This window comes from Ursus maritimus, unplaced genomic scaffold, assembly GCF_017311325.1.
Source record: "Ursus maritimus isolate PB19 unplaced genomic scaffold, ASM1731132v1 scaffold_17, whole genome shotgun sequence".
Classification (NCBI taxonomy): domain Eukaryota; kingdom Metazoa; phylum Chordata; class Mammalia; order Carnivora; family Ursidae; genus Ursus; species Ursus maritimus.
The window spans coordinates 49,140,924-49,166,644 of record NW_024424119.1 but is presented as its reverse complement, the minus strand read 5'-3'; the positions used below and the strand labels follow the sequence as shown (position 1 = coordinate 49,166,644).

The window sequence follows — 25,721 nt, the reverse complement described above, 5'->3', positions numbered from 1 at the left end:
AAGTAGTGTTCCTTTCCTCCCTGACCCCCTTCATTTTCAGAGGATTATATTGTGTGGCATTGAAAACCTGTAACATTGAAGAAATTAACATATTCATGTGTATTATTAAAGTCAGGTGGGTATAGAAAGGGTTGCAGAAATGAAACACATTATGTTTTTTCTGAAAACCGAAGAGTACCAATCTATAGTACTAATTAAAGAAATGAAGCCCTGGCTACAGACAAAAGCTAGTTAAAACACTGCTTTGTCACCACTTCCTGCTGCTTGTCTGCAGTTTTTTTTCCCCCTTTTGAGTAAAATACCTGGAAATTGTAAATCTTCAAAATTGCTCTAATTCCAGCCGAGTCCTTTTAGAGAATGTCAGCGATGGAGGAGGGGGACACCGGCAGTGATGACAAGAGAGGAGCTTGCCCAGCCTTCGTGGGTGGGATCTGTTGGACAGAAACAGCCTCTGTGCCAAAAACATTTTGGTCGCTGGGTCCTTTCTCTTGCCTAGACTATGGTACGGCACATTGGGAAAGTACCAGGGTCCGGGGTCAGAAGATCTGAGCTTCAGTCCTGTCTTTATTGCTTATGAGACTTTTTGGCCTTGGCATCCCTCTCTGAGGCTTGGTTTCCTCATTTGTAAGATTGCAGACTTCCTGTCCTGCTCACCTTTTGGAACTGATAGGCCCAGCAGTGCGTTGCTGCCCGTGACGTCATGTAAACTGTAATCACCACACAGAAGTGCTTCATCTCTGAGGTCTTTTCCAACTTCGCATTTCGTGATTTTACACAAGAGCAGAATTCAGTCTCCCAGGTGGAAAGAATAGGACAGGGGAAGAGGAGAGCATGCTTTCTGGTTATCTTCTGTTTCTCATACTTTTTTAGATATCGCTTGTAATAAGAACAAATGAAATAAGCCACAAATCCCCCCTTCTTGTTTCTCCTAGAGAAATCTGACAGAATATTTTGTGGCCGTGGATGTAAACAACATGTTACATCTGTATGCCAGTATGCTGTATGAACGCCGGATTCTCATCGTCTGCAGCAAACTCAGCACTGTGAGTAGACAGTCTTGAGATGGGCTTTTTAATTATTTTATTTTAATTGAAAGATGTATCAGGAAGATGAAAGACAATTTTAGAAAAAGAAATCAGCCACAATCCCCTCAACATGTCATTTTTCATTAATTATTCATGTTCCTTTACAGTGCCAGTGCACGTTTCATTGATTCTTATCGCTTCACAATCAATTATAAATAGTTTTCCATTTGGTCTTGTTATGAACACTTTGCATATTTTCACATACTCTTCCATCATTGTCATTTTTTACATGTCTGTATCATGACAGTACATTCCATTGTACTGATACGTCATTATTTACTAAACCTTTTCTTCTCTTGATGGCCATTTCGGTTGTTCGTAGTTTCATCCTTTAGTAGATAATACTGCAGTGAACATCTTTTGGCTGCTTTTGATGGATGTGGCTCGTAGTCTAACGAGTAGGACCATCAGGTCAAAGGACTTGCTGAGCACTGTGACTTAGGGACTGCCAGACTGCTTCCCAGACACACTGTGCTTGTTTATAGCGAATGCTGCCAGCCATATATGAGTTTCCATTTTTACTGCAGCCTTGCCAGAATTGTGTGTGTATTCAGGCATATGTGTTTTAATTTCGCTAATAAAATAGGCATAAAATGGTATGGCAGGTTTGCTTTATTTTTCTTTGGTTAGAGGTTACTGAATATTTTCCGTGGGTTTATTTCCCATTTATATTTTGTTAATGTCTTTTCCCATTTATCTTATGGGACTCTGGTTTTTTTGTTTGCTCTTTAATAAATTGGAATGAGGTCTTTTATATTGTAATAACTATTGCTATATGGATAATATAAATATTTTTCATATTCTTTTTATTTTAGTTTTTTTTAACTTGCCAGGTTTACAAGTTTATATCTTTCCCTATATTCTATTATGAAAATTCTGAAACACAGAAAGTTGAAATCATTTTACAGTAAACACCCATATAACACGATCTAGATTTTGCCATGAATACTTGACTGCTTTCTTTGGCACATATTTATTTATCTGCCCATCCCACATGCTATCCATCAATCCATCGTATTTTTTGATGTATTTTAAAGTAAATCACAGACATCAGTATATTTCCCCCTAAATAATTGGTGTATGCATATTATTAACTGAAATTCAGTATCTGCTTATAGTATTATTTTTCTTTTGAGGTTAACCTTGCATACAGAAATTGACTGGGAGTGGAGTGCCTAACAGGTACCTCTCTGTTAGAGAAGGTAGAAAGACCTTCTTATAGTGAGAATTTCCCTAATGAAGGGTCTATGGATAAAATCAGTTGTGCGTTTACCCACGAATACAGGTGCCTAATAATGAAAACTTTGTGAGGCTGATAGTTTTTCTTTATGGTTTTCACCATAACTTCATTATTTTATTATTTCTTTGGTATTGTTTGCTTGTCAAGAACTCACAGTTTTTTATTGTGCCAGGCTCATACACATAATAGGTGATAAAAGCATGGCCCTTGCCCTCGAGCGGAAAACATCCCAGAGTAGACTTCTTGCTTTGTTTTGTCATTTTATTTTAAACTAGAAGTATAGTTCATAATCTCAGGGCTTGAACACCCAGAGAGTTTGAGAATGAGAAGATTGCCATCTAGATTTATTGCTGCATCTTTATGAGGCCAGTTAGAATAAAAGTACAGTTGAGGAGCACCTGGCTGGCTCAGTCAGAGGGGCATGTGACTTCTGCTCTCAGGATTTTGAGTTCGAGCCCCATATTCAGTGTAGAGATTACCTAAATAAATAAAACTTTAAAAAATAAAAGTCCAGTTGAAGGAGTCTAGTCTACAACCAGTTACTGTTGCATTGGAGTATTAAACTTCAGTAGAACAAAAAAAGGACATCATATTAGTGTAATTTAAATGCCCTATAATATAATCATGGTATTTTTGAGCTCTTAATATGTGCTGGGCATTGTGCTAAGCACTTGGCATCTATTAACTCATTTAACCTTCACTGTATCAGTGTGTAATAGGTTCTGTTATTACCTCCTTCTTATAGATACGGAGGAATGTACCTTCTGTGTAATTTTTTGTTTAGATATAGTGGATTAAACACACGAAGTTATTTCTGCTCTTTCCCCAAACTAAAATGAACTAAAGAATAAATCAACAAGCACAAAGAGCAGTTGCAGCAGAGATTTTTTTTTTTTTGCAGCAGAGATTTTTAAAAATAGTAAGAAAAATACTATTATCAATGTTATGCCAGTATTTAAAAACTTAGATGAAATGGACAGTAAAATATAACTTACCAAAATTGAATCAAAAAGAGAAAAATCAAATAGGTCATTTAATTTATAGAAATTAAATCAATACATAAAGTTTTTTCCCCAAAAGACTCAGCTCAGATGGTTTTACAGGTATGTTTTATCAAAGGATCTCAAGGAACAGATCATTTCAATCTTAGACAAACTTCTTCTTGAGAGTCTAGGAAGAAAAGGGAATACACTCCAGCTTTTCTTGTGATAATTGTATAATCTTGACATTCAACCACACAAGAAGGAGACATTACAAGAAAGTTTCTCAGCCAATCTTGCTCATAAGCATTGATGTAAAAGTTTTAAACAAAATAGTAGCAAACGTATTAAAAAATATGATTCATAACCACTAAGTTGGATTTATTCCAGAAATGTATGGTTGCTAATACTAGAAAAATCTATTAATATAACTTACCACATTAACATATTAAAAGGGAAAATTCATGAGACACCTGGATGACTTGGTCACTTGAATGTCCGATTCTTGGTTTCAGCTCAGGTGGTGATCTCAGGGTCCCGAGATTGAGCCTGGTTTTGGGCTCTGTGCTCAGTGGGGAGTCTGCTTGAGATTCTCTCTCTCCCTCTGTGCCTCCCCCTGCTTGCTCTTGCACGCTCTCTCTTTCTCTCTCTTCCTCTAAAATAAATAAATAGGGGTGCCTGGGTGGTGCAGTCGTTAAGCGTCTGCCTTCTGTTCAGGGCGTGATCCCAGCGTTCTGGGATCGAGCCCCACATCAGGCTCCTCCTCTGAGAGCCTGCTTCTTCCTCTCCCATTCCCCCTGCTTGTGTTCCCTCTCTCACTGGCTGTCTCTCTTTGTCAAATAAATAAATAAAATCTTTAAAAAATAAAATAAATAAATAAATAAATCTTTAAAAATAAATAAATTAAAGGGAAAATTTATATGGTTACCAGTAGATGGAGAAAAAGCATGACTATGTTCATGAACAGGAAGACTCAATGTATTGAAGATGTTCTTTCACTCTAAAATGATCTATAGATTGCATGCAATTCCATTCAAAATCCCATTAGGATTTTACACAGTACTTGGCAAACTGATTCTAAAATTAATGCAGAAAAGTCCAAGGAAGAGCCAAGACATACTTGAAGAAAAAGAATGGGTTGTGGAAGCTTGCTTTACCAGAATCAAAACTTTTTATAGAGCTGTAGCAATTAAAATGCTAGTAATGGCACAGGAATACACAAATAGTCTTGATAGAACAGGACAGACATTGCAGAAACAGGCCGCGTGGGAGGCTCTTTATATACAACAGAGGTGGCATTGTAAAATCTGGGAGAATGGATGGATTTTTCAATAATTGATTATCTACATGGGGAAGAAAAGGGAGGCAATTTCTATCTTACACCATATGAAAACTGAATTCCAAATGGATCAAGGACGTAAATGTGAAAGGCAAAATTTTAAAACTTTGGGAAAACAAAATAGAATACTCTCTGTAATCTCAGAGTAGGGAAGGATTTAATCAAATAATCCGAAATATACATTGTATATAGGAAAAGATTAAAATTGCAAACATTTGTTCATTAAAAAATACCATTCAGAGAATGAAAAGACATGTCCCAAGCTGGAGTTGAGATATTTGTCATATGTAAAACCAACAGAGGATTAATATCTGAAATATATGAAGAACTACTGCAGTTAAAAAGGAGAAGACAAATCTATCAATAGAAACATTGGCCAAAAGCACAAATAGGCATTTGACAGAAAACACAAATGGCTAATAAATATGTGGAAAGATGCTCAACTACATTAATAATCCTAGACAAACAAATTAAAACTACAATGATTAAAACTCTAGGTTTGCAAAAATTTGATATCTAATAAATTCAAGTGTTATATTGAATTGTACTGGAGAATTCATGTACTACGCTGAAAAGTATGTGGTACAAAACTATTTGTACCCACTCAAACCTCAGCAATCCCATCCCTGGATAGAATTGTGTGTGCACGCCTGCTTGTGTGCACACATACACATACCTACACACAGTCATTGGTCATTTGTAGTGGGATATGTGTACAAGCATGTTCATAACAACATTAGTTTTTTTGCTTTTGTTTTTTAAACCTGGACAGAGCCTGCACGTCTACCAACAGAGAACCCCTAAATTATGGTATAGTCATCCAATGGAATACTATATCAGTAAAAAAGAACTAACCCACCAACATGATTAGGGCTCTAGTGAAAGAAGCTATAGAAGACTGTACAGTATGATTTCATTCACATAACATTCAAGTAAGAAAAATTAAATGGAATATTATTTAGGGATACATAGAAACTGCAAGGGGGATGAAAAGAAATGATTAACATTGGGGCACCTGGGTGGCTCAGTCGTTAAGCCTTTGCCTTCGGCTCAGGGCGTGATCCCAGCGTTCTGGGATCGAGCCCCACATCGGGCTCCTCTGCTGGAAAGCCTGCTTCTTCCTCTCCCACTCCCCCTGCTTGTGTTCCCTCTCTTGCTGGCTGTCTCTCTCTCTGTCAAATAAATAAATAAATCTTTAAAAAAAAATGATTAACATAAAATTCAGGTAGTAGGTTCCTCAAAGGGAGTGAAAACAGTATAGTTGGGAAGAGGCATATAGGGGACATCAAAAATACTGTTTTCTGTCTTGAGGTTGGTAGGGAATCAGCAAACTACTCTGTAAAGGGTCCAGTAGTAAATATGGCTTCATAAGCCATATAGTCTTGTAATTACTGGACTGCAACTTGTAGTTTACGATCCATAAACTAGTGGGTGTGGCTGTGTTCCAACAAAACTCTATTTACAAAAATAGGCAGGCCAGACTTGGCCTTCGGGCTGTAGTTTGCCAACCATGAAGTTAGGGTGCTGGGCTTGGGATTCTTGAGGTTTTTTTCTTTTAAAGGTTGATTATATAATATACATACTTTCATGTGTATATATATTTCAAAATTTTTAAAAAGTTAAAAAAGAAGATACCAAGCCCCTTCATGGTGATATTTTACAACACAGGGATAGAGACAAAGCAGTTCTTGTACAAAGGTTAAGAATTGAAATTGCACGAGATTTGGCAATGGCAGTTCTTGAAACCAGAAGACGGTGAAACAACATCTTGAACTTCTAGGGGAAAATGATATTTTTCACCTGAAATTCCGTACATATCTAGTGGAAGCCCTTACCATACCTGTCAGCCTCCTGAGGTCTCTATTCTTCTACTCGGCTTCTCTATTGTGGATACACTGTCCGTCCTCTCGAGGGCCAACCACTCTGCTTATCCACCTGACTTCTTTCAACCAGTACTTGTCATGGAACTATCTTAGGTACTGGGGATACAACAGTGAACAAAATAGGCAAAAATCCCTGTTCTCCCAAAGCTTACATTCTAATTCTAGTAGGTAGACCTTCAGTAAACTAGATAAGTTAAATACATAGCACAGTAGCTAATGATGAGTACTAAGGAGTGTTAATAGAAGAAAGAAGCGGGGGCGCCTGGGTAGCGCAGTCGTTAAGCGTCTGCCTTTGGCTCAGGGTGTCATCCCGGCGTTCTGGGATCGAGCCCCACATCGGGCTCCTCTGCTGGGAGCCTGCTTCTTCCTCTCCCACTCCCCCTGCTGTGTTCCCTTTCTCAAAAAAAAAAAAAAAAAAAAAAAAAAAAATAGAAGAAAGAAGGAGGCTGGGGAGGGCGAGGTGGCAGGCATTGCGGTTTTAGATAGATGGTCAAGGAATGCCTTACTGAGAAGGTGACACTTAAGTTTCCTTCTTGCTACCATCAGGGAGTTCCTCCAGCACTGAGCTCCTCTCTGCTTCATCAGTGTTTTCTTCTCTACTGGCCCTTCTTAAGAGTTTGCTTACATGGTATAGTATCTCCCAGACTTAAAAACAAAACTTCCCCTTTATCCCATTTTTATTCTCCCTTTTAGAACAAAATGTCTTGAGAGTTATTTCTATTTACTGTCTAATTCCTCTCCCCAGTCTTCTGTCCAGATTTAGCCCCGTCCTCATCACTGAAACAGCTTTTGTTCAAGTCACCGATGACCTCATATCAAGTAAAATTAAAATGAGTTAGTACTTACAAAACTCTTAGAACAGAGTCTGGCATAGAGTGTGTGTGTGTGTGTGTGTGTGTGTGTGTGTGTGTGTGTGGTAAGTTACTCACATCTATAATGGGAAGTCAAATATTTTTTACTATTTAAAATCAAGAAATTGTTATTTAGAAATAAGGAGATAAGTACTGTGTTGAATGTGATTACTATGAATTAAGGTTAAGGACTGCTGCTTTTCAGTATAAGCCTTTTGTACTTTTGTCTTATTTTTAAGGCTATACACATGTATCACTTTGACTTTTTTTAACAAACAGTTGATTTTTAACTGTGTTCTAAAATTTACTGATTGTTGGTAGAACCTTTATGGGGGAGGGGATCACCTTATATCTCACATGTGATCAGCATCCCGATGTGTAATTTCTCTGGGGATTAAGTAGCTGAGCAGACATCAGTTTTATCCAAGCCTCTGGACCTCTCCAATTTCAGAATTGAAAGTTTTCTAATTGTTGCCTTTTATTTCCTCAATAGTGGCTTTTTATTATCTTTTCAATGAGCGGGGGGAACGCAAAGGTTATTTTAATAGTCTGAGCTTTCTGATGAACCTCTCTTAACGAACCCAGATGTGGCCTGTCATACTTTGGCAAACCCCATTTTTCTCAATTTTCTTTGATAAGATGTAGGCTTGACGCTCCTCAGGACCATCAGGCATCTGCAAGATAAAAGCTGTCAAACACTCCAGAGTGCCATTTTCTATAAAGATGGCTATGTCAATAGAGACAAGCCCAGCAACATTTAGTTCAGAGTCAGGTAATATTCATTTCAGGCTTTCTTGGTCAATAATATGATACTCTGTGTAAGAAAAATGTGAGTTTTTGTTCTCTTTGCTCAGTTAATGTATATTGATTGTTTTTCCTTTGTAAATGATAAATAGGGAAGGCTTAACTAAATCTTGTTCTCTAATGTAAATACTTCACTGTGATCTCTTCTAGCACAAAAGCCGCATTTTTCTTCCAGATTTTTATATCTGAGTTTAACTCGTGTTGCTTTTTGGTAACTCTTATGGATAGCAGGGGGGTCTAAAAATAAGACCTTTATGGAGATGATATCATATAATTCTAACAGCAGCCCTAGAAGAGCAGTATTATTCCCATTTTGCAGAATGGCTCATCCACTTGGAGAGATGGAGTAAGCTGACCAAGGTCATGTCCTAGGTGGGAGAGACAGACACACGGATGGGTCATTGTGATGCAATGTGGGTTCAGGAAGAAATAACCGGGAGAATTACACATACAGATGAAGCATCGCCCCTTCAAAGTGCTTGCCTTGAGGATCAGGTTCTGTGTATTGGGTGTCACCTCCAACTCTTGTCAGAACCCTTGCGTGGGAACTGACAGAGGCAGGAGCCAGAGGCACATTGTTAAGAATATCCATCCCACTGAGGGAATTTGAGAAGTCTCCTAGAGAGCCAAAAAGAGTGTCTGAGCTAAGTCTGGAGGATAAGGTGGCTGATGGAGCTGAGTGATACTGGTGTGGGTAAAAACAATCAGTCCTGATTGTATAGTAATTAGAGGAGCTTCTTGTGTAGCTTGTAAATAGTTCCAAGACTTGCCAAAGAGGCATGTTGACTGCATCTGTGGACAAAGTATGTGGAACACCCTTGTTTCGATTCATAGCCTGTATTTTATGCAGGATGTCCCGAGTTCTCCCTCACACCCTGTTAAAATTCTTTTAAGTTAACCTTTTTGAACTACCTACTCTGTGCCCGGCATTGTGCTAATCATGTGTGTAGGTGTTCATTAGTGCTTGCGGCAACCCTGGGAGCTACTAGTTGGTTTTATTCTCCTTTTGTAGAGGAGACTATTTGGCCCTGGGAGAGTTGAAGTGCCTTGTCTAAGATGGGATGTAAACCCATTGCCTTTGAATGCACATTCAAAGCTTTTTTATTTTGGATTTTGTGAGCACGTACTCTGTGCCTGGCACTACTCGGCACAGGGAAACAGAAGGCCGATATGTGAATTTCTCACTGACACACTCACCCTATTAGGCAAAGCCCCGTTTCCATGAACACTGCTCAGATTCAGCGCACTCTGTCTGCAGGTGGTTAGGTTCGCTCCTCCACCAGCCTCACCCCTGCCATTCCCCTGCCATGAGCACAGCCTTAGTGGGTCCCTGGGGCTTATCTTCCCCAACTCATTGTGGCTTCAGGGCTCATGTACTGCAGTTCCTTCCAGCCCTTGGAACATCTTGGCCCTAATCGCTCCTTCTCTAATTTAGGGGTAGCGTAAGAAGCTTTGTAAACTGAGAATATTCAGTAAATGATGACAAAGGCATATTTACTTTCCAGAGGAATGTATATTTGTTTTATTCAGCAGATGCTTTTTAAAAAAAAACATGTTCTGAGGAAGGAAACACAGTTTAGTGGCAAGAACACTACCTAATTAATTGAGCTTCCAAACCTAATTATTGATGTAGTACCCATAACTATGACAAGAACTGTGACTTTTCTGATAGTACCTCATTTAGGGAAGAAAAAAACCCAACTAATACCTTCTCCCTGTCAGTTTCTTCCTAGGTATTAGTCCCAGAGAACATGGGTGATACTTAGTGTAGGTGTGAAGGAGGGGGATGGGAACCCTCCCAACCTTGCCCCAGTCCTGTCCCACCCACTCCCACTAAGAGCCTCCATTATCTCAGCACCACCTGGTCTTGTCACCTAAGACGGGACAGGTTGTGCACTATGTGGGTTTTCAGATTTGGCTTCATTTTCACTTTTTTCCTGATGAACTCCACCTGTTCATGCCTATGCCAGCCTGTGTCATGGGATGTGCACCCGAAAGACGTGTGTCAAGCTTTCCTAGCTCTTCTGGACTAGAAATAACTAATCCCGTGTGCTTATCTGCTACTCTTAAAGCAGAGATGAGAGTGGCAGTTTAAGAAGGTTGGAAATACTGGACCAGAGCCAGGGCCTCTTTGCCTGCACACTCCACTCTGCATGTTCCAGCCGTAGGAACAAACTGCATTATTTTGTTTCAAACTGTGCTCAAGGGAAGCCAAGACCTTGTAACTGGAAACTTACCAAACAGAGAATTCTAAGACTAAATTTAGTGTTCTATTTAAAAAATAAAATAAATCGAACATTTTGTTTGTTCATCTTTTATATGTTAAAAAAGAGAGATTAACCTAGTTCACACTAACAACCTAAGAAGAGTATTCAAAGAAGTGAGAAGAAAACTAATCCTCTTGGTGAAGAGGGAAATCCTCAACGAAATGTAATGAAGGGGCGTGAAATACAGACTCTGCAGCCAAACTTTCAAATAGTGCAGCCTCTCTAATCTTCATCACATAAAATTTTATTGTGGCTCAGAGAATATTAAAAACTTATAAAGAAATGAAAGGAACTTCCATTGGCAGGAAGTAGGAGAAAAGGTAGGTTTTATTTATGTGGTTTTTCTCTGGTTTTGAAATGTAAATACAATTAACTGACTTTTGAACGATGTTCTTCATTTAATTACATGTGAGTTTGTTTTCTCCTGTTCATGTTGAACTGTATGTAGAATGAAGAACCTCAAGATGTTATAGAGACTCTGTAATATAGAGAGGATCAACAGGTTAATTTGCGATACTTTAAAAATTGCTGTGATTTCAACCAGTCAAGGTATCCCTAACTAGTTCCTGCTCTTCCTCTCCTGTTTCTTCTCCCATTGCTTCAGTAAGCATTAAGCACCTGCTTGGGACTAGACATAGGATTCAGATTGCTAGTGATCCCCAAATGCCAATAACCCCAAATGGGTTATTTGTCTCAGAATGACCCAGAGAACATGTTAAAAATCCCGGTTGGGGGGGCACCACCTCTGGACATTCTGGTTCAAAAGGTCTAGCATGAAACCACAAAAAGTCTATTTTTTTTTAAGGTTCCTTAAATGATTGATACACAGCCAGATTCAGAAACAGTAAATAGACCATTCTCTAAGACAAAAACAATATTTATTCTTTGATTACTGTTATTTTGCATCATTAGACTAATTTTCATTTTGAGACTACATAATGGAGCCTGATTAAGTTTGTTTAGAAGACGTGAGTACAGACTAGCACTAAAAAATTCTTTGTTTCCATGTTTCTCTTTAGGAGAGCTTTGATTTTGGCACTGGCTAGTCTAGGATCGGACAGAGCTAAGTATAATCTATGTAAGCTGTCAATAGTGTTGGTTGCCGATGCAGTCCACCATTGTAATTTGGGGTGCATGTGTATAAAGAGATAGAGGTGAGAGTTCTTTTAGCCAGTGCATTGAGAACATGGCCAAGAATCTTATTTATTATTTTAGTGGTGTGGTCAATTTGTGAAATAATATATTCTTTAGGTTATAGAACTGATTATAGCTTATTTTTTATATGACTCTTATGAATCAGATCTCTACCAAAAAGCACTAATGGGTAATATTCAAGTCACCGATATCTTAATATGCTTGAGAAACCCTAAATGGCACCCATGTTGGCAGATGTCATGCGGATTTTATTAAAGAAACTTGAGCACCTACTAGGTGCTAAGTCAGCAAGAATAAGAACTCATGATTTCCTGTGGTTTCTGTAGGCTGAAAGTGTGGTCACTTTGGCGAGCCATAGTGTGATGTGAGATTAGACTGTGCTCTTAGGTTGGTACAGATCTTATGAAAACTCACATTTTTGTCTCTTTTGCTATCTTGATAGCTATGTAGTCTGCCAGCTAGATGATTCAGCCAGCCATGCTGGTGATCTTTTCCCAAGAAAAAGGACGACAAGGCTGCATAAGGAGTACCAGACTTCAAGTCAGGATGCTTTTGTTTAATTCCTACCTGTGTACTTAATCTTCCCTAACCGTATGGCTCTAGGCAACTTACTTGATTTTTCTGAATCTTTTTGTCCTTCTGTGTAAAAATGGGGATAGTATTAATACCCACTTTAGGGGTGTTGAAAGAATTAAATGGTTGTAGATGTGAAAGGACGTGGCGCAGTGCTGGCCACATACTGCTCAGTCAGCAGAGGTTAGTTGACTCTAAAGGGCAGTCAACCCTGATTTGACCTTCAGAAGCAAAGAGGGCTGTAGAGATCCTGGAAGTGTTGTGAAGTTTTAATTAGTATAACTGGTGATAGTAGATGGTGAATGAATCCAAGCAACAAAGAATAGTCATGGCAACTCATATGAGGTTTACCACATCCACCCACTTCTCATTAGTCACTTAGTCATTGACTAAATTGTCATTTCTTGTTCAAATCTCCACAGTCATGACTGCATAGAGGTTGAGTGGCCTAAGAGGTTGCTGTGTGTACTTGACCCAGGGTTACCACCTGACCACGCTCCCAGAGAGGAAGACTAGCAGCTTCCTGTCTTCATCCTTCCAGACTCTGATCTGATGTCTGTCTTGCTCGCTCTAGGAAGCAGGCCTGATTCTTGCCCCAGGCAGAATTAATGATTCCTTCTTTATGTGCTAACACACTTGAACCTCTTTTATGCCACCTCTTGTATAATGCCTTTGTGTTGAAGTTGATTGTTTGCATTTTGATCTTTCTCTCGCTATTTTAAATTGCTTGAGGGCATGGCTTGTACACGTAGTGGATTCTCAGTAATAGTCGGATTAATACAGATCCTAGCACAGAGGCAGTTTCCTGTGACCTAAGAGCACAGACTCCAGAGCTAGACTCCCTACGTTCATCTCCTAGCTCTGCCACTAGCTCTGTGACCTTGCACAAGGTCCTTAAATATGAAGTCACCTTGGTTTCCTCATCTGTGGAGTGGGGACAGTAGTGTCACCTACCTTACAGGGCTGTTAAAAAGATGAAATTAGTAAACACATAGAAGCACTTGGAATGGTGCTTGCAGTAGTAAATGCAGAGGAAGTGAAGTGGTCATGGTGGTAGCTATATTACAGCTTCAATCTTCCTGAGTTTACTAGTATTTTCTAAGGTCGGATTTGCCTGAAAAAATGCTATAGGGAAGATATTTCCCCCCCATGCCTTCAAATCTAGTGACTCCTACTGCCTGAGGTTTCCTGCTTCTTCATGTATGGATACCTGATAGGTAGGTACTCATGATTCCATGTTCGGTTACACTACTTTTTTTTTTTAAGATTTTTTTTTTTAGAGAGAGTGTGCACGTGGGGTTGGGGGGCGAGGCAGAAGAGAGAGAGAATCTTAAGCAGACTCCATGCTGAGCGAAGAGCCCAGCACGGGGCTCAATTTCATGACCTCATGACCTGAGCTAATGCTGAGAGTCGGGTGCTTAACCGACTGCGCCACCCAGGTGCCCCTGTGTTTTCTTTCTTTTTAAAAAATGTGATTCTTTATTAAAGCAGCAGTGTAAATTAGGTAAACATAAATTATGATCTTAGAAATATTTTCAGAGAACCATTAATATTCACTTATACGAAACTTGAGGTGGCTGATAGATTCCTTTTGACTGCCAACTTGGATCCATTGACAATGGTTATGTGTTTGGAGGAATCTTCAGGCCATGTCCTAACTCCACAGTTAGTAATGTCTGTCACAGGCACAGAATGGAGGAGGGACAGCACCTTGCTGTCCCTGTATTAAAATGAATTATCAATCTCAATGTAACTTTGCCTTTTTCTCTTTCATCTTAAAGAAAAGGCTTCACTCCCCTCACTCTTGGTGCTATGGGCTTGTTTACATTATAGTGGGCCATACCATTGTTTCTGCCTCTGCTTTGGAAGCTAAAGCTTTTCTCTGGCAATTCTAGTTGCTTTCGTATTTTGCAGGGTCAGATCTTGGCACAAAAGCTTATTGCCTTGGCTAATAACTTATTCTAATTACTTTACCTAGTAGATCCCTTTTTAAAAAAGGAAAGAGAGAAGTGATTAAGCAGGCGACTGGATGACTGGATGATCTCGCTCTTAGAGGAAGGCCCTCCCCTCGACTCTGTGTTGGTGTGTTGGATTTTTTTTTTCCCCTTCTCTTTCCCCAGAGGATAGTGGAGAAGCAAGAGGTAGGATGTGTTCCATCCAACTAAGTGAAACTACTGGAAAAAAGATTGCCCCCACCCCCTGCAAAAAAAAAAAAAAAAATTAAGGAAGCATTACATTTTGGCTTCTAAGAAAAGCAGGACATTCTTTGCTCTTTTCCTTCTTTCCACGCACATGTCTGGCATCTGTCTAGACCAGCTGAAGGTCTTTGATTTCTAAGGCTTTATAAATTGTCTTTCTGTTAAAGCATCTTTGATAGTTTCTTAAAAGCCAACTCTTCCCTCACTAAATATAGTAAACACAATTTGATCATAGCTGAACCGTTTATAATGAAAGGTTTTCCTCATACCCTTGGAAGGGTTGAGTAGATTAACTTTCATAGTCCCTACAAAAAAACTTTTTGTTGATATCATAATGGGTTTTCTATTTGAGAATAAATAAAAATCAAAAACAAAATCAGCAACACTGTTTGAATCATGGTACCGTTTATTTCTTGATGACTACAAAGATGGTTTATAATTAAATAAAGGAATCTAGTTCTTAAACTGAGGGAGCTAACAATTTCTACGAGACACATAACGTTTTCTGCAACTGTTTTACTTAAGATGATTCGTAGTTGAAATGAGTAGACTTAAAAATGACCTATCTTTAAAGCTAGCTTTCTGGTATTCTTTCTGTACTCTTTGTTTTTATCAATTTCCTGGTGTTTGGCTTCAGAGGGAAATCGAAATTCTGCCTCCAACTAACCCTGTGATGAAGCAGGTGTCAGTTTGATCTTTTCAGCTTCCTGAGTTCTAGGATGTGAAGAATGACTGTGACCATCTGATTTTTTCCTCTGTCTGCCTTTAGAACTTGGAATCTCAATACCTTTTAGAAATGTGCAGCTTCTAATTGTGATCTCTTTTTTTTTTTATTTTTTGATGTAAAGTTCGATGATTCATTAGTTGCGTATAACACCCAGTGCACCACGCAATACGTGCCCTCCTTACTACCCATTGTGATCTCTTAAGCAGTTACAATTTGTTAAATGTCTGGTAATCTTGCCTACCATTCCTCATGGTGTTAAGCTGGAGGCATCCTTACATTCCCCAACAACTGCCCAGCGCCTGCTCTGTGTCAAGCATAGTGAGATAGGGAGGGGAAATCAAATGGTCTCCGTCCTTGAGGAGCTCACATCTTTAGTTTCATGCCCCCTGGTCTTCTAAGATCATCTGAGATACCCAGAGTGTCGGGGGCCAAGCACAGGGGAAGGCTGTGCCCTCCACAGCCACGTTTTAGGGCTGCAGTGGCTGAAAGGTGGTAGTTCCAAGATAGCACAGGAATTCTAGGTGGGCCCCTGTTTTACTTATACTTCGTATAGCTGAAGAAGGTGAGCTGGGGCAGAGGAGGCACATTCTTCAGGTCAAAGGATGGTAATTCCTCTAGATTGGAAATTGTCAAAGCTGGAAGAGGGCACAGAGATGATGGAGTCCAACTTCTCGTTTTCCTTATAGGTGAAATTGAGACCCAGGAGTGGAAGCGGCTTGCTCAGATCAAAAAGAGAGTTAATGGCAGCTCCATGCAAGTATATGAAAGGAAACATGACAGAAAACCAGACTTTGAAATAGGTGTGCCAGATTGGGGTGTAAGCCTATCCTTTGACCAACAATCATTATGCCATTGTCTAGAATTTCCAGTGGATAAAAGACAATACAACACTCTAGTTAAGTGTAACTAATCCTAGGAAATTATCAGATCTGTGTTTGTTTTAAAAATGATTATTTTCTGTTAATTGGTATTTTACCCCAGATATTTGGTCATCTAACAGCAAGGCAAACGTATTTCTACATAATTTGGCCATGCTGATAGGAGTGGTGTCTCACCTAGTTCAGGCTCCTCAGCACGGTGTGTAGGCACAGGGTAGGCAATCAAAAATCTTTTTAGTTAATTTATGCATTGTGGAAACACAGTGGCCGTTACAGTCTGACAGACCTGGATGTGAGTCCCAGTTCTGTCACTTACGAGCTGTGTGGCTTTGGGCAAGTTATTTCACCTCTGAAGCTGTTTCTGCATCTGTGAAATATGGTGATGAGCATATATGTATGTAAACATGCACGCTTCTAAAACAATACTCTTCGGTATCCTAAACCCCTAACATGGTGGCTGGCACATATACTGTGGGGATTCCTTGGCTGTTTGTTTGTTTGTATGTTTGTTTGTTTTTAAGGGGAGAGTCTTACTTTTGTTTCATGTTAAACTGCACAGCTACCATTAGGAATCAGCCAAGGAACTAAAATCTAAGACTGTGGCTATCTGGGCATTATATCTGAGAAATACCTTAAACTAAGGGGGAAAAAATTATATATATACATATATATCTCCAATAGATATATATATCCACACACACCCACACATATACATAATGTCTTCATGATTTTTCCAGCTCTATCATTGATCACTCTCCCTGTCCTATCCCTGTTGCCTTCTTTCTTTCTCTCCCTTTGCCTCAAAGGAAACTAATGGAGCCATACAGAAAGCTCCAAGATAGAACTGACCTTGTGCACCTTTAATTGAGGACAGAATTTGCTAAAAGTGCGTCTAGAAACCCACCAGTGGTTTACTTTACAATCTGTGTCCTGGCTAGACTGGCTGTTGGCTGTATAATTTGTCTAGTTTTGTCTGGAGTCTTAGACTATTCAGCTGCTTCAGGGCAAAATCTTTTGGGGTGTCATTAAATGGGATTGATAATTGGCTTCTGATGAATATTCATTGTGACTAATGACTTTGGGCAAATTTTACACATACTATCTTTCTATTCTCCCACTGAGTGAGATTTTGATAGGATCATTTTCTTCAACTTGCACTTCAATTTAATATTCACAATACCCCTTTTTGACTATAATCCAAATTGTGTACTTTCATTACCTTAAAATTTTGTGTTCTGTAAGGAATGAGCATAGGCCTTTAGCAGCCTTATTTTTGCAAATGGAGTTGGCCTTAGAGTTGTTTTTAAAATAAGTGGCTAATGGTAATTTATGGGATATAATATTATTTCTGATTAAGCACAGATAAATCATAACACTTTTCTTGTGGTTGACTCACCACTATTCCTAAGTAACAATGTACATTATTTTGCCACTTTGCATTTTGGAAAAGAGCCAAACACTCCTCTTTGTTTGTTTGTTTGTTTGTTTGTTTTCTTAACCAAATGGGTAAATACATTTTACTCCAATTACAGAGATTTGGCTTCTAGAAAACCCCCAATGAGGATGGTGATCAAGGACCTTTAAAGTTCGATTTTTATGAGGGATAGGTAATTTTGAAATCTTGACATTTAGCTTCTAGGTCTTCTTGAGGGAAAGGAGACATGAAAAAGAACATTGTCTGAAGATAAGATCTCTGCCACTTTATTGCTTGAAATAGGATTTTGACTCAAACCAATTCAAGCTAAAAAGAGGGAAGTAATCAAGTTCTATCTCAACCAGGAATATTCTATTGAATGACTTTCCCAAAGAGAATTACAAATGAATTCATGTGATGAGAACGTCTTATATTTGTACAGCACCTTAGAGATTTTAAAGTGCTTTTACTTATTTATTTGATGTGTTGTAGAGTTGTAGAGTAAGCATATTATTAAAAGAATGAATGAATGAATGAATCCATTGACACGATTTCCCGAAAGTGGCATATTTGTGTGTCTAAGCTTGCCATTTCTGTTTTGGAATTTGAGTCATATACCCCACTCTGTGAGATTCAGGAAAATGTTGGTCCAATAGTTAAAAGCCAGGCCACTAACTGTCTTTATATTGTGAATATATTTTAAGTAGGAATTGTTTTCTATTTATGGAGGAAACATTGCCTTGACTCGCACTTACATAGACGCTGTGCCACTGAGAACATGGAAAGGAAGAGAGGCAGGGTCTTTCTGTACTTCCCACTGAGAGGACAAACGTGCAGACAGGTATAGTCCCATTAATAATGGGGGCTTATGGCCAGAAGAGCCATGCGAGGAAAGTAGTGCTTTCACAGAGACCCAGAGGAGGAGGTGTTTGTGAGGGGCACAGTTCTGGGAAAGCAGTACATAGCTACTCCTAAGTCTGAAATGATTTATTCAAAGGAGAAACTTGGAGAAGGCAGTCGAGACTGTGGCTGGAGAAGCTGCTCTACAGGTAGACCGGAAGCTGGTGGAGACACGCCTGCCCCAGACGTGCCCCCAAAGCCTTCTGAGGAGGATGTGACATGACTGGACCTGCACTTTAGTCTGAGTCCTTTGGCAGCTGGTTAAAGGATGGGCAGGAGGAACTGGGGCCCAAAGCCAGGGTAACCCTCCAGCCTGACTTCAGGGTGCAGTTGGAGTGAAGTTTGTTCATTTTCTCCTCGTTCAACACCAGCAAAGATTTTTTCATGTCTTCTAACCCTGAAGAGATGAGTCATGTAAAATATGACAGCCTTCTTTATATGGACTCCTACTGAAATGGGTTGAGAAGGGATGGGTTAAACCTACAGGCCTTGGCAGAGTAGCTGGGAACAACTCTTGTGAGCTTGCTGGATCAGCTCCTGTTCATGACATGTACCTGATTTAAAGAACAGGGTCTGGAGGGAGCAGGAGGGGGAAGAAAGTAGCAGCGGTGGATTTAATACACAGCCCTCACAACTGGGAAACATCAGCAGAATATCCAATTTAAAGCTGTTCATGTTACACTAACCTCTGGGATTCTTTTAACTGGGCCTTGGCACGTCACTCTTTCGCCACGTAAATGTCCTTCTGTCAGCAAAGGCCAGTTAACAGCTTCCAAAAGAAGCAAAGTCCTCATGGGAACAGGCTTCCCAGAAACCAAAGAAACATTAAAGAAAAAAGGCAGAAAGAAACATGTGTTGTTGGCTTTTGTCACTTCATAGCCATATCTCCAAAGGTGTTGGGTTTTTTCCCTTCTTTCACTATATTGAATTTTGTAGCAATTTTATTCCATTATATCTCTGTCCCTAATTTTTTAATTATATCAAATCCTGATATGGTGTGTCTAGCTCTTAAGAAAAAGAAGAAATATGAAATAGCGTCAGGTCAAAAGAAGAGGGAGAGGAAGGATTAGTCAATAAACAGTGCTGGGGCAATTGATTAACTATGTGGAAAAAATAAATTCTCACCTCTGTCCTTAAACCTAAATTAATTCCAGATGGATTAAAGAGTTAAATGCTGGGGAAGAATTTGGGAGGACTTTCGTAGTACAACAGCAGTAGAAACCATCATGAAGGAAAAAATTTGTCTGTGAAATTATTTAAACCTTCTCCCCCACCCCCGCCAAATTCAAAGTAAATTATAGAAGGATAAATTATTTTCAGAAACATTATAAGGCATTAGTATCCTTTGTATATCCAGTGTTCACTTATAAATCACTTTTAAAAAATACTAATACTTATTAGTGACTAAGAATATGAACAGACCTTTTTTTTTTTTTTTAAGATTTTATTTATGTATTCGACAGAGATAGAGACAGCCAGCGAGAGAGGGAACACAAGCAGGGGGAGTGGGAGAGGAAGAAGCAGGCTCATAGCGGAAGAGCCTGATGTGGGGCTCGATCCCATAACGCCGGGATCACGCCCTGAGCCGAAGGCAGACGCTTAACCACTGTGCCACCCAGGCACCCCATGAACAGACCTTTTACCTATGAAATATAACCAAGAAATATGACAAGACATTAAGCCTTAGATATGATCAGAGGAATAAAAATAAAATCCAGATAGATACACTTTCAAAGCTGCTAACTTGACTACCTTTCTTAGCACTGGTGAGGTATGGAGAGGACATTCTAATGCATGGCTTGCAGGAGTGTAAAGAGCCTCCATCCTTTATTTATTATATTAATACATTTATTATATTTAAACTATAGTTAGTGTCTCTGAATCTTACATCTAGGAACCATGTGAAAAAATTATTGACATGATCTGATTATATAACGTAATGGCAGGAAAGTGGTTATAGTGTGGGAAATTCATTGAGTGTCATTAAAAGATATGTTTTCTAGGAATATTTAAGGATGTGAGAAAATGCAAGCATAAACATAAACTTTAAAAGAAGGCAACTGAGCACTGTGTTTACAGGAACCCTAATTTTATTAGAATGGGGAGTAAAAGTGCTTTGTTTGTAATACCCCAAGTTATTTGCAGATGGTGAAAGACTTTTATTTTCTTTTGCCCCTTTTTCCATTTTCTAAAATTGTTACTGTCGTTATGCGTTAGCTTCATAATCAGGGTGGGGAGGAAGATATCTTATGAAAAGCAAGCTCTCACTACATTTGAATTCAAGTGGTTGAGTTAACTTACAATTTTAAGTATGTCGAGAAGTAGGCATTGAATTGCATCGCTCACCTCCAGCGACAGCGTCTCCTCACGCGGATTTCTTAGCTCTGAGGCTCTGATGTGCTTGTGTTGCAGCTGACTGCCTGCATCCACGGGTCCGCCGCCATGCTGTACCCCATGTTCTGGCAGCACGTGTACATCCCCGTCCTGCCTCCGCATCTCCTGGACTACTGCTGGTAAGGCCGCTGCTCACCCCGTCCCCTGCTTTTCCTCCTCCAGCACCTGACCGGGATGTTAGGGCTGTCACTTGTAATGCCGCTGGTGACTAAACTAAAATTACGAACTTCAAAACGATGTGAATTTTAGGCCAGGTGATAGCTTGGCCCTTTTGTTTCCAAACAGCTTTCAGCTGTGCCGTGGCGTTCTTCCGAGTTCAAGGCAGTGGGTCTTTCCCCATTTCTCATTTGGAGAGACCAAAGCACCAAGTAGTGGTGTGATATTTTTTTTTTCTTTTTCCCCCAAGATGGATTGGAGACTGGTGAGAGGAACAGTTGGGGTCCCCAGGGTCTTCAAGTTTCAGCCATACCCTGGCACGTTCTGTGGGACTCATTTGCAGCTGTGGTTTGGGTGCACAAGCCAGACTTCAAAACCCTCTGCAGTTTTTTGATGGGAGTTTGACTGTTCAGGGAAATGTGTTTTAGTGGAAGGAGGGGAGGCTTTAGAGTCAGTCAGCTCTACCATCTTGGGCAAGTCACTTGGCTTAAGACTTTGTTTCCTCATCTGTAAAATGAAGTTATTCCATATGTAATATATAAAGATAAATGATCCAGCAGATGAAGGGACACAATGTAGAAAAGCTGGCTAATGGTGGGGGCTCAGTAAACGTTTCCGCAGATATATTGTCACTGTCTGCCCTCGACAGATTACCGAGAAAGACTGTGTAACAGATTTGGATCTCTTTTCCTTCTGAATAATTTCTTTCTCCAGCATAATGTGATTAAAGACATTGTCTCCTGGGGCGCCTGGGTGGCACAGCGGTTAAGCGTCTGCCTTCAGCTCAGGGCGTGATCCCGGCGGTATGGGATCGAGCCCCACATCAGGCTCCTCCACTATGAGCCTGCTTCTTCCTCTCCCACTCCCCCTGCTTGTGTTCCCTCTCTCGCTGGCTGTCTCTATCTCTGTCAAATAAATAAATAAAATCTTTTAAATAAATAAATAAAGACATTGTCTCCAGACAGCTCAAGTCAGCAGACGTTGATAAGGGAGCACTGTATGTATGTAGGAAAAGGTACTGCCTGCCAGAAATTAAGAGCTTCAGGAGAAAGTGACCCATTGAGGGGTCACAGCCCCATCACTTAAAAACAGATGATTTTAGGACATATACCATCAGGTCAGTCATAATTTTTGCTGGGTTCTTCCAGCCCATTTTGCAGTCCTGTCACTGAAAGGGTTCACTGAAGTAGCCAGATTGTCCTGGGAGTATTCTACAGGACTTCTAATTTGAATGTGTTGGGCTCACTCTCATCCCAAGAAGCCATGTGTACAACCAAGATGTAGCACAGGGCCATCAGTGGCCCTCTCCAGTGCATAGCACTAGGTGAATCGGCTCATTTCTCTCTCAGTTATATATCTTTCTTATCAAGGTAGCTGTTTTTATCTGTGCCTTTCTCCCACTTCTTATGAAATTAAGGGACTGTTTCTCTGCTTAGACTTGTTGCTTCCTTTTGAGGTCCTAAACCAACTGTCTTGGTTTTTTCCATACTGCCATGTGTCTCAAAGGAGAGGACCATGTTTGCTATCCAGTAGTGTTTGTTGTTTGAATGAAAGACTGGGGGGCTGGGCGGAAGAGGACACTGACATTCAGACAGGAAGAAAGATATAGGGGAATGAGAGGGGGAAAGAGGACAAAGGTGGAGTAGGATAGTGAGAGGAATAGATGGAAAATGTAGAAAGGGGGCATAATGTTCCTAAGATAGACTCACACAGTCCCCTTAGCACATGGAAGCCTTCTGCCACCACCCCCCCAATGTAGAAGACTCTCATAGGCACCTACTGCCACCCAGACACGTGGCCCCCATACTCACACACACATACACACACACACACACACACACACACACTGACACAGGTCCCTTCCCTGCACACATGTCTCTGATCCCCCCACAGAGATCACCCCAGACATGTGCTGTAAGAGGAAAGAGTTCTCCCTGGAGGAGACTCACCTATGTGTCTTGATGCTGAGCTTCAGATGGCAGCACAAATGGGCTTCTGTGTGCAGGTATTGGTAGGACCTGGCAGAGGCATTGTATTTCCTCTGCCTCCCAAATAGTACAACTTTATTTTACTATTATTTCGAAAGCTTTGGTTGCTAAATTGCTAAAAAGCCGGCTTAGAACTAGCAGCTTACATTCCTAGAACTGTGCAGAGAAAAAGTCTTTGTCAGTTACAGTGGTAACAGTAGCTGCCAGTGTTGAACATCTCCTATGCCCCAGTCTGTGATCTCACTTAATTCTTCTAGCAACCCTGCGAGGCGGGTATTATTAGCTCCATTTCACAGCTTGGGAAACCAAGGCCCCAAGAGGTTTAGTAACTTGTTCCAGTATAGATGCCATGTACTGTATGATTCCGTTTTTACAAAAACAAACATTTCATGTGTCTATGAAACACAAAAATGTGTGTGAAGATGTGTGTATACATATGTAGATGTATCTGTATGTATATATGTAGACACACACACAGGCAGAGATCTAAGAGGAAACACACCACGATGTCAGCAGGGATTTGTGATGGGGAGGAGGGAGAGGAACTCGGTGTGATTTTTGTTTTGTGTTGTGTTATTCTGTTTCTACAATGAAAAGGTATGGTTTCTATACTTGAAAAGTTTCACTTTAAAAAAAAATCAGTATTTCTTCTAGCCAGTTGTTCTTTGCAGCCCTCCTTTCTTGTTTGCTTAAAGGATTTATTGGCTGTGTTGCTCTTTCCTGTGGAAGGTGATCCAAGATCCTCTTTCTAACTTCCTTTCTAATGCCAGCCCTCTTGTGAACTGTGTCACCAGCTTGGCTGAGAGTGATGATGCTGGCAGGTAGACTTAGAAGGGAAGACTTGACAATGAAGGCTACTAAGCCCTTGTCAACCCCAACTTCCACTCCAAAAAAATCAGAGCTAAGACTTGTATTTTTCAGAGCCTGAGTGGGTTTTGTGATTAGGCTCCGTCTTGGAGGTTCCTGGGTATATGATAGCAGTCCCTCTCCTGGTCTCTTGTTTTCACGAAAGAACTTTTTTGACATTTGACCAAAGGATGATTACAGGCCAGCAGGGATTGGTATCTGTTTATTAACTACAAGATATTAAGAATGTGGTAATAAAAGGCCCCAAGAGAAAAAACAGATCTTCCATTCAAGGCTTGATTTGATCACCTTTAGCCTGCTACCAGCTGCTTTGGTCAGAAACTACAAATGTCATGAAATTTGAGTCAATGCTAATAACTTTATTCTATTGTGCTCGGTGACTTTCACCACTGTTGAGTTTAATCCTTGGTGGTAAGAGCCAGCAGGGATAACTAGCATTTTAAGTAAAGTGCTAGGAGCTTGAAACATGTAAATTTGAAGGAGGTTTGTTCCTCTGCAGATGATTTAAATGTTAAGTACGTCCCCATGCAGGGGATACACGAAATGGAATCTGAAAACTATTATCTCCTGTAGAAATGAACTCTCAATTTACTCACTGCACAGGAAGGGCAGATTCTAGTCATTTTCACTGCCAGCAGGTGCCCTTTCTATGCATAATAGACTTCGAAAGTGTAATTAACACATGAGGACCACTGCTGCCAGTTTTTCTTCAGGTACATGCTGCTAGGGGTTTTCAGGACAACAGTGTAGGCTGTGAGAGCTTTTTACATTGCACTTGAAGATGAGGTGTTCATTGACTTCTGGACAAAGACATGTTAAATGGGGCTGAGTCCAGATCCTGCTGTTGGTATCACAAGTCATGGTCCTTGGGCCCAGAGACGCCAAGAGCTATAATGCAGCCTTGGGTAGAACAGAGGCCAGTAGAGCAAAGCTCTGGGATGCGGTGAATAAATGGAAAGTATGATGCCGAAAACCCCACAATTATGTGGAAGACTCTAATTGCACATTCACAAATACAGCAACCAATTATCTGAGTTAACTTTAATTAGAGGTATAATCACAGATTTTAATTATCTGAATAAATCAGTTTAGTACAAATGGTCTGCCTTAAATATTTCCCAAATTAAAATTTTCAAATCCCTTCCCATTTTTGGAGAGAGTGGTAGAGAAAGTGCCTCGGCTTTGGATTCAGACAGACCTGGATTCAAATCTCAATTTCACCTCTTATTAGCTGTGTCACCATTAAAAATCTATTTTGTCTCTTTGCCTTGCAGTATCTTTTTCTGTAAAGTGGGTTTAATTTACCTACTTTGAAGAGTGGCTTTAGAATTAGAGATACTGGTCATCAGGTAGCACAGAGGGGCCATGTAGGAAATGGTGGTTGCTCTTATCATGGTTATTATAAACATGGGACATGGATTTTGGTTTCCAGAAGGTTTAATTCACATCAAGCATTCTTACTTCTGCTGCTCTGTGAGCTCAGGGGAAAACTTTATAATTCATCTTTTCTTTTTACCCCTCAGATTGTTTTTATTTTGATTTTTTTTTTTATTTAACTTGAGTTATTGTATGGTTGTTTTCATTTGCAGCTGTGGCATAAGAATGAAAAGAAAAGAAACAAAAGCAGATGGCAGAGAAAACGAAAGGAGTAAGACATTTCCAGCCCTTATGAATATTTAAAAACATGTGTTGCTGGTTCCTTTCTACTTTAGATATGTACCATTTTCTTGACTTTGAAAGTGAAAATGAGAATGTTCCCTACCTTGGCTGACGGCAGCCCTGACCTTGGCCAGTGTTGGGAGGGCCTTCCTATTTCTGGGACAAAGGGATTAACTTGCTGCATTTCCCTTCATTGTAATAATCACCATCTATTGAGTAGTGTGTGTGTCACACTCTTTATAAACATTATTGCAGATCTTCAAATCAAGCCATAAATAATAATTCATAATTAGCTCCGTTGTATGGATTAGGAAATCGAAGCTCAGGGAGGTTTAGTGACTTAAACCACTGTCACACAGCTAA

General features: G+C 39.9%; 1 protein-coding gene across 5 annotated transcripts in view; it reads left to right on the top strand.

The window, feature by feature from the left end:
• DENND1A (DENN domain containing 1A) overlaps positions 1-25,721 on the top strand; it is a 489,670-nt gene that overhangs the window by 250,140 nt on the left and 213,809 nt on the right. For all 5 annotated transcript variants that reach the window (XM_040631857.1, XM_040631858.1, XM_040631855.1 and 2 more), the window contains 2 exons: positions 933-1,043; positions 20,707-20,807. In XM_040631857.1, the coding sequence (XP_040487791.1) occupies positions 933-1,043; positions 20,707-20,807 (212 nt within the window). The remainder of the gene's footprint in view (positions 1-932; positions 1,044-20,706; positions 20,808-25,721) is intronic.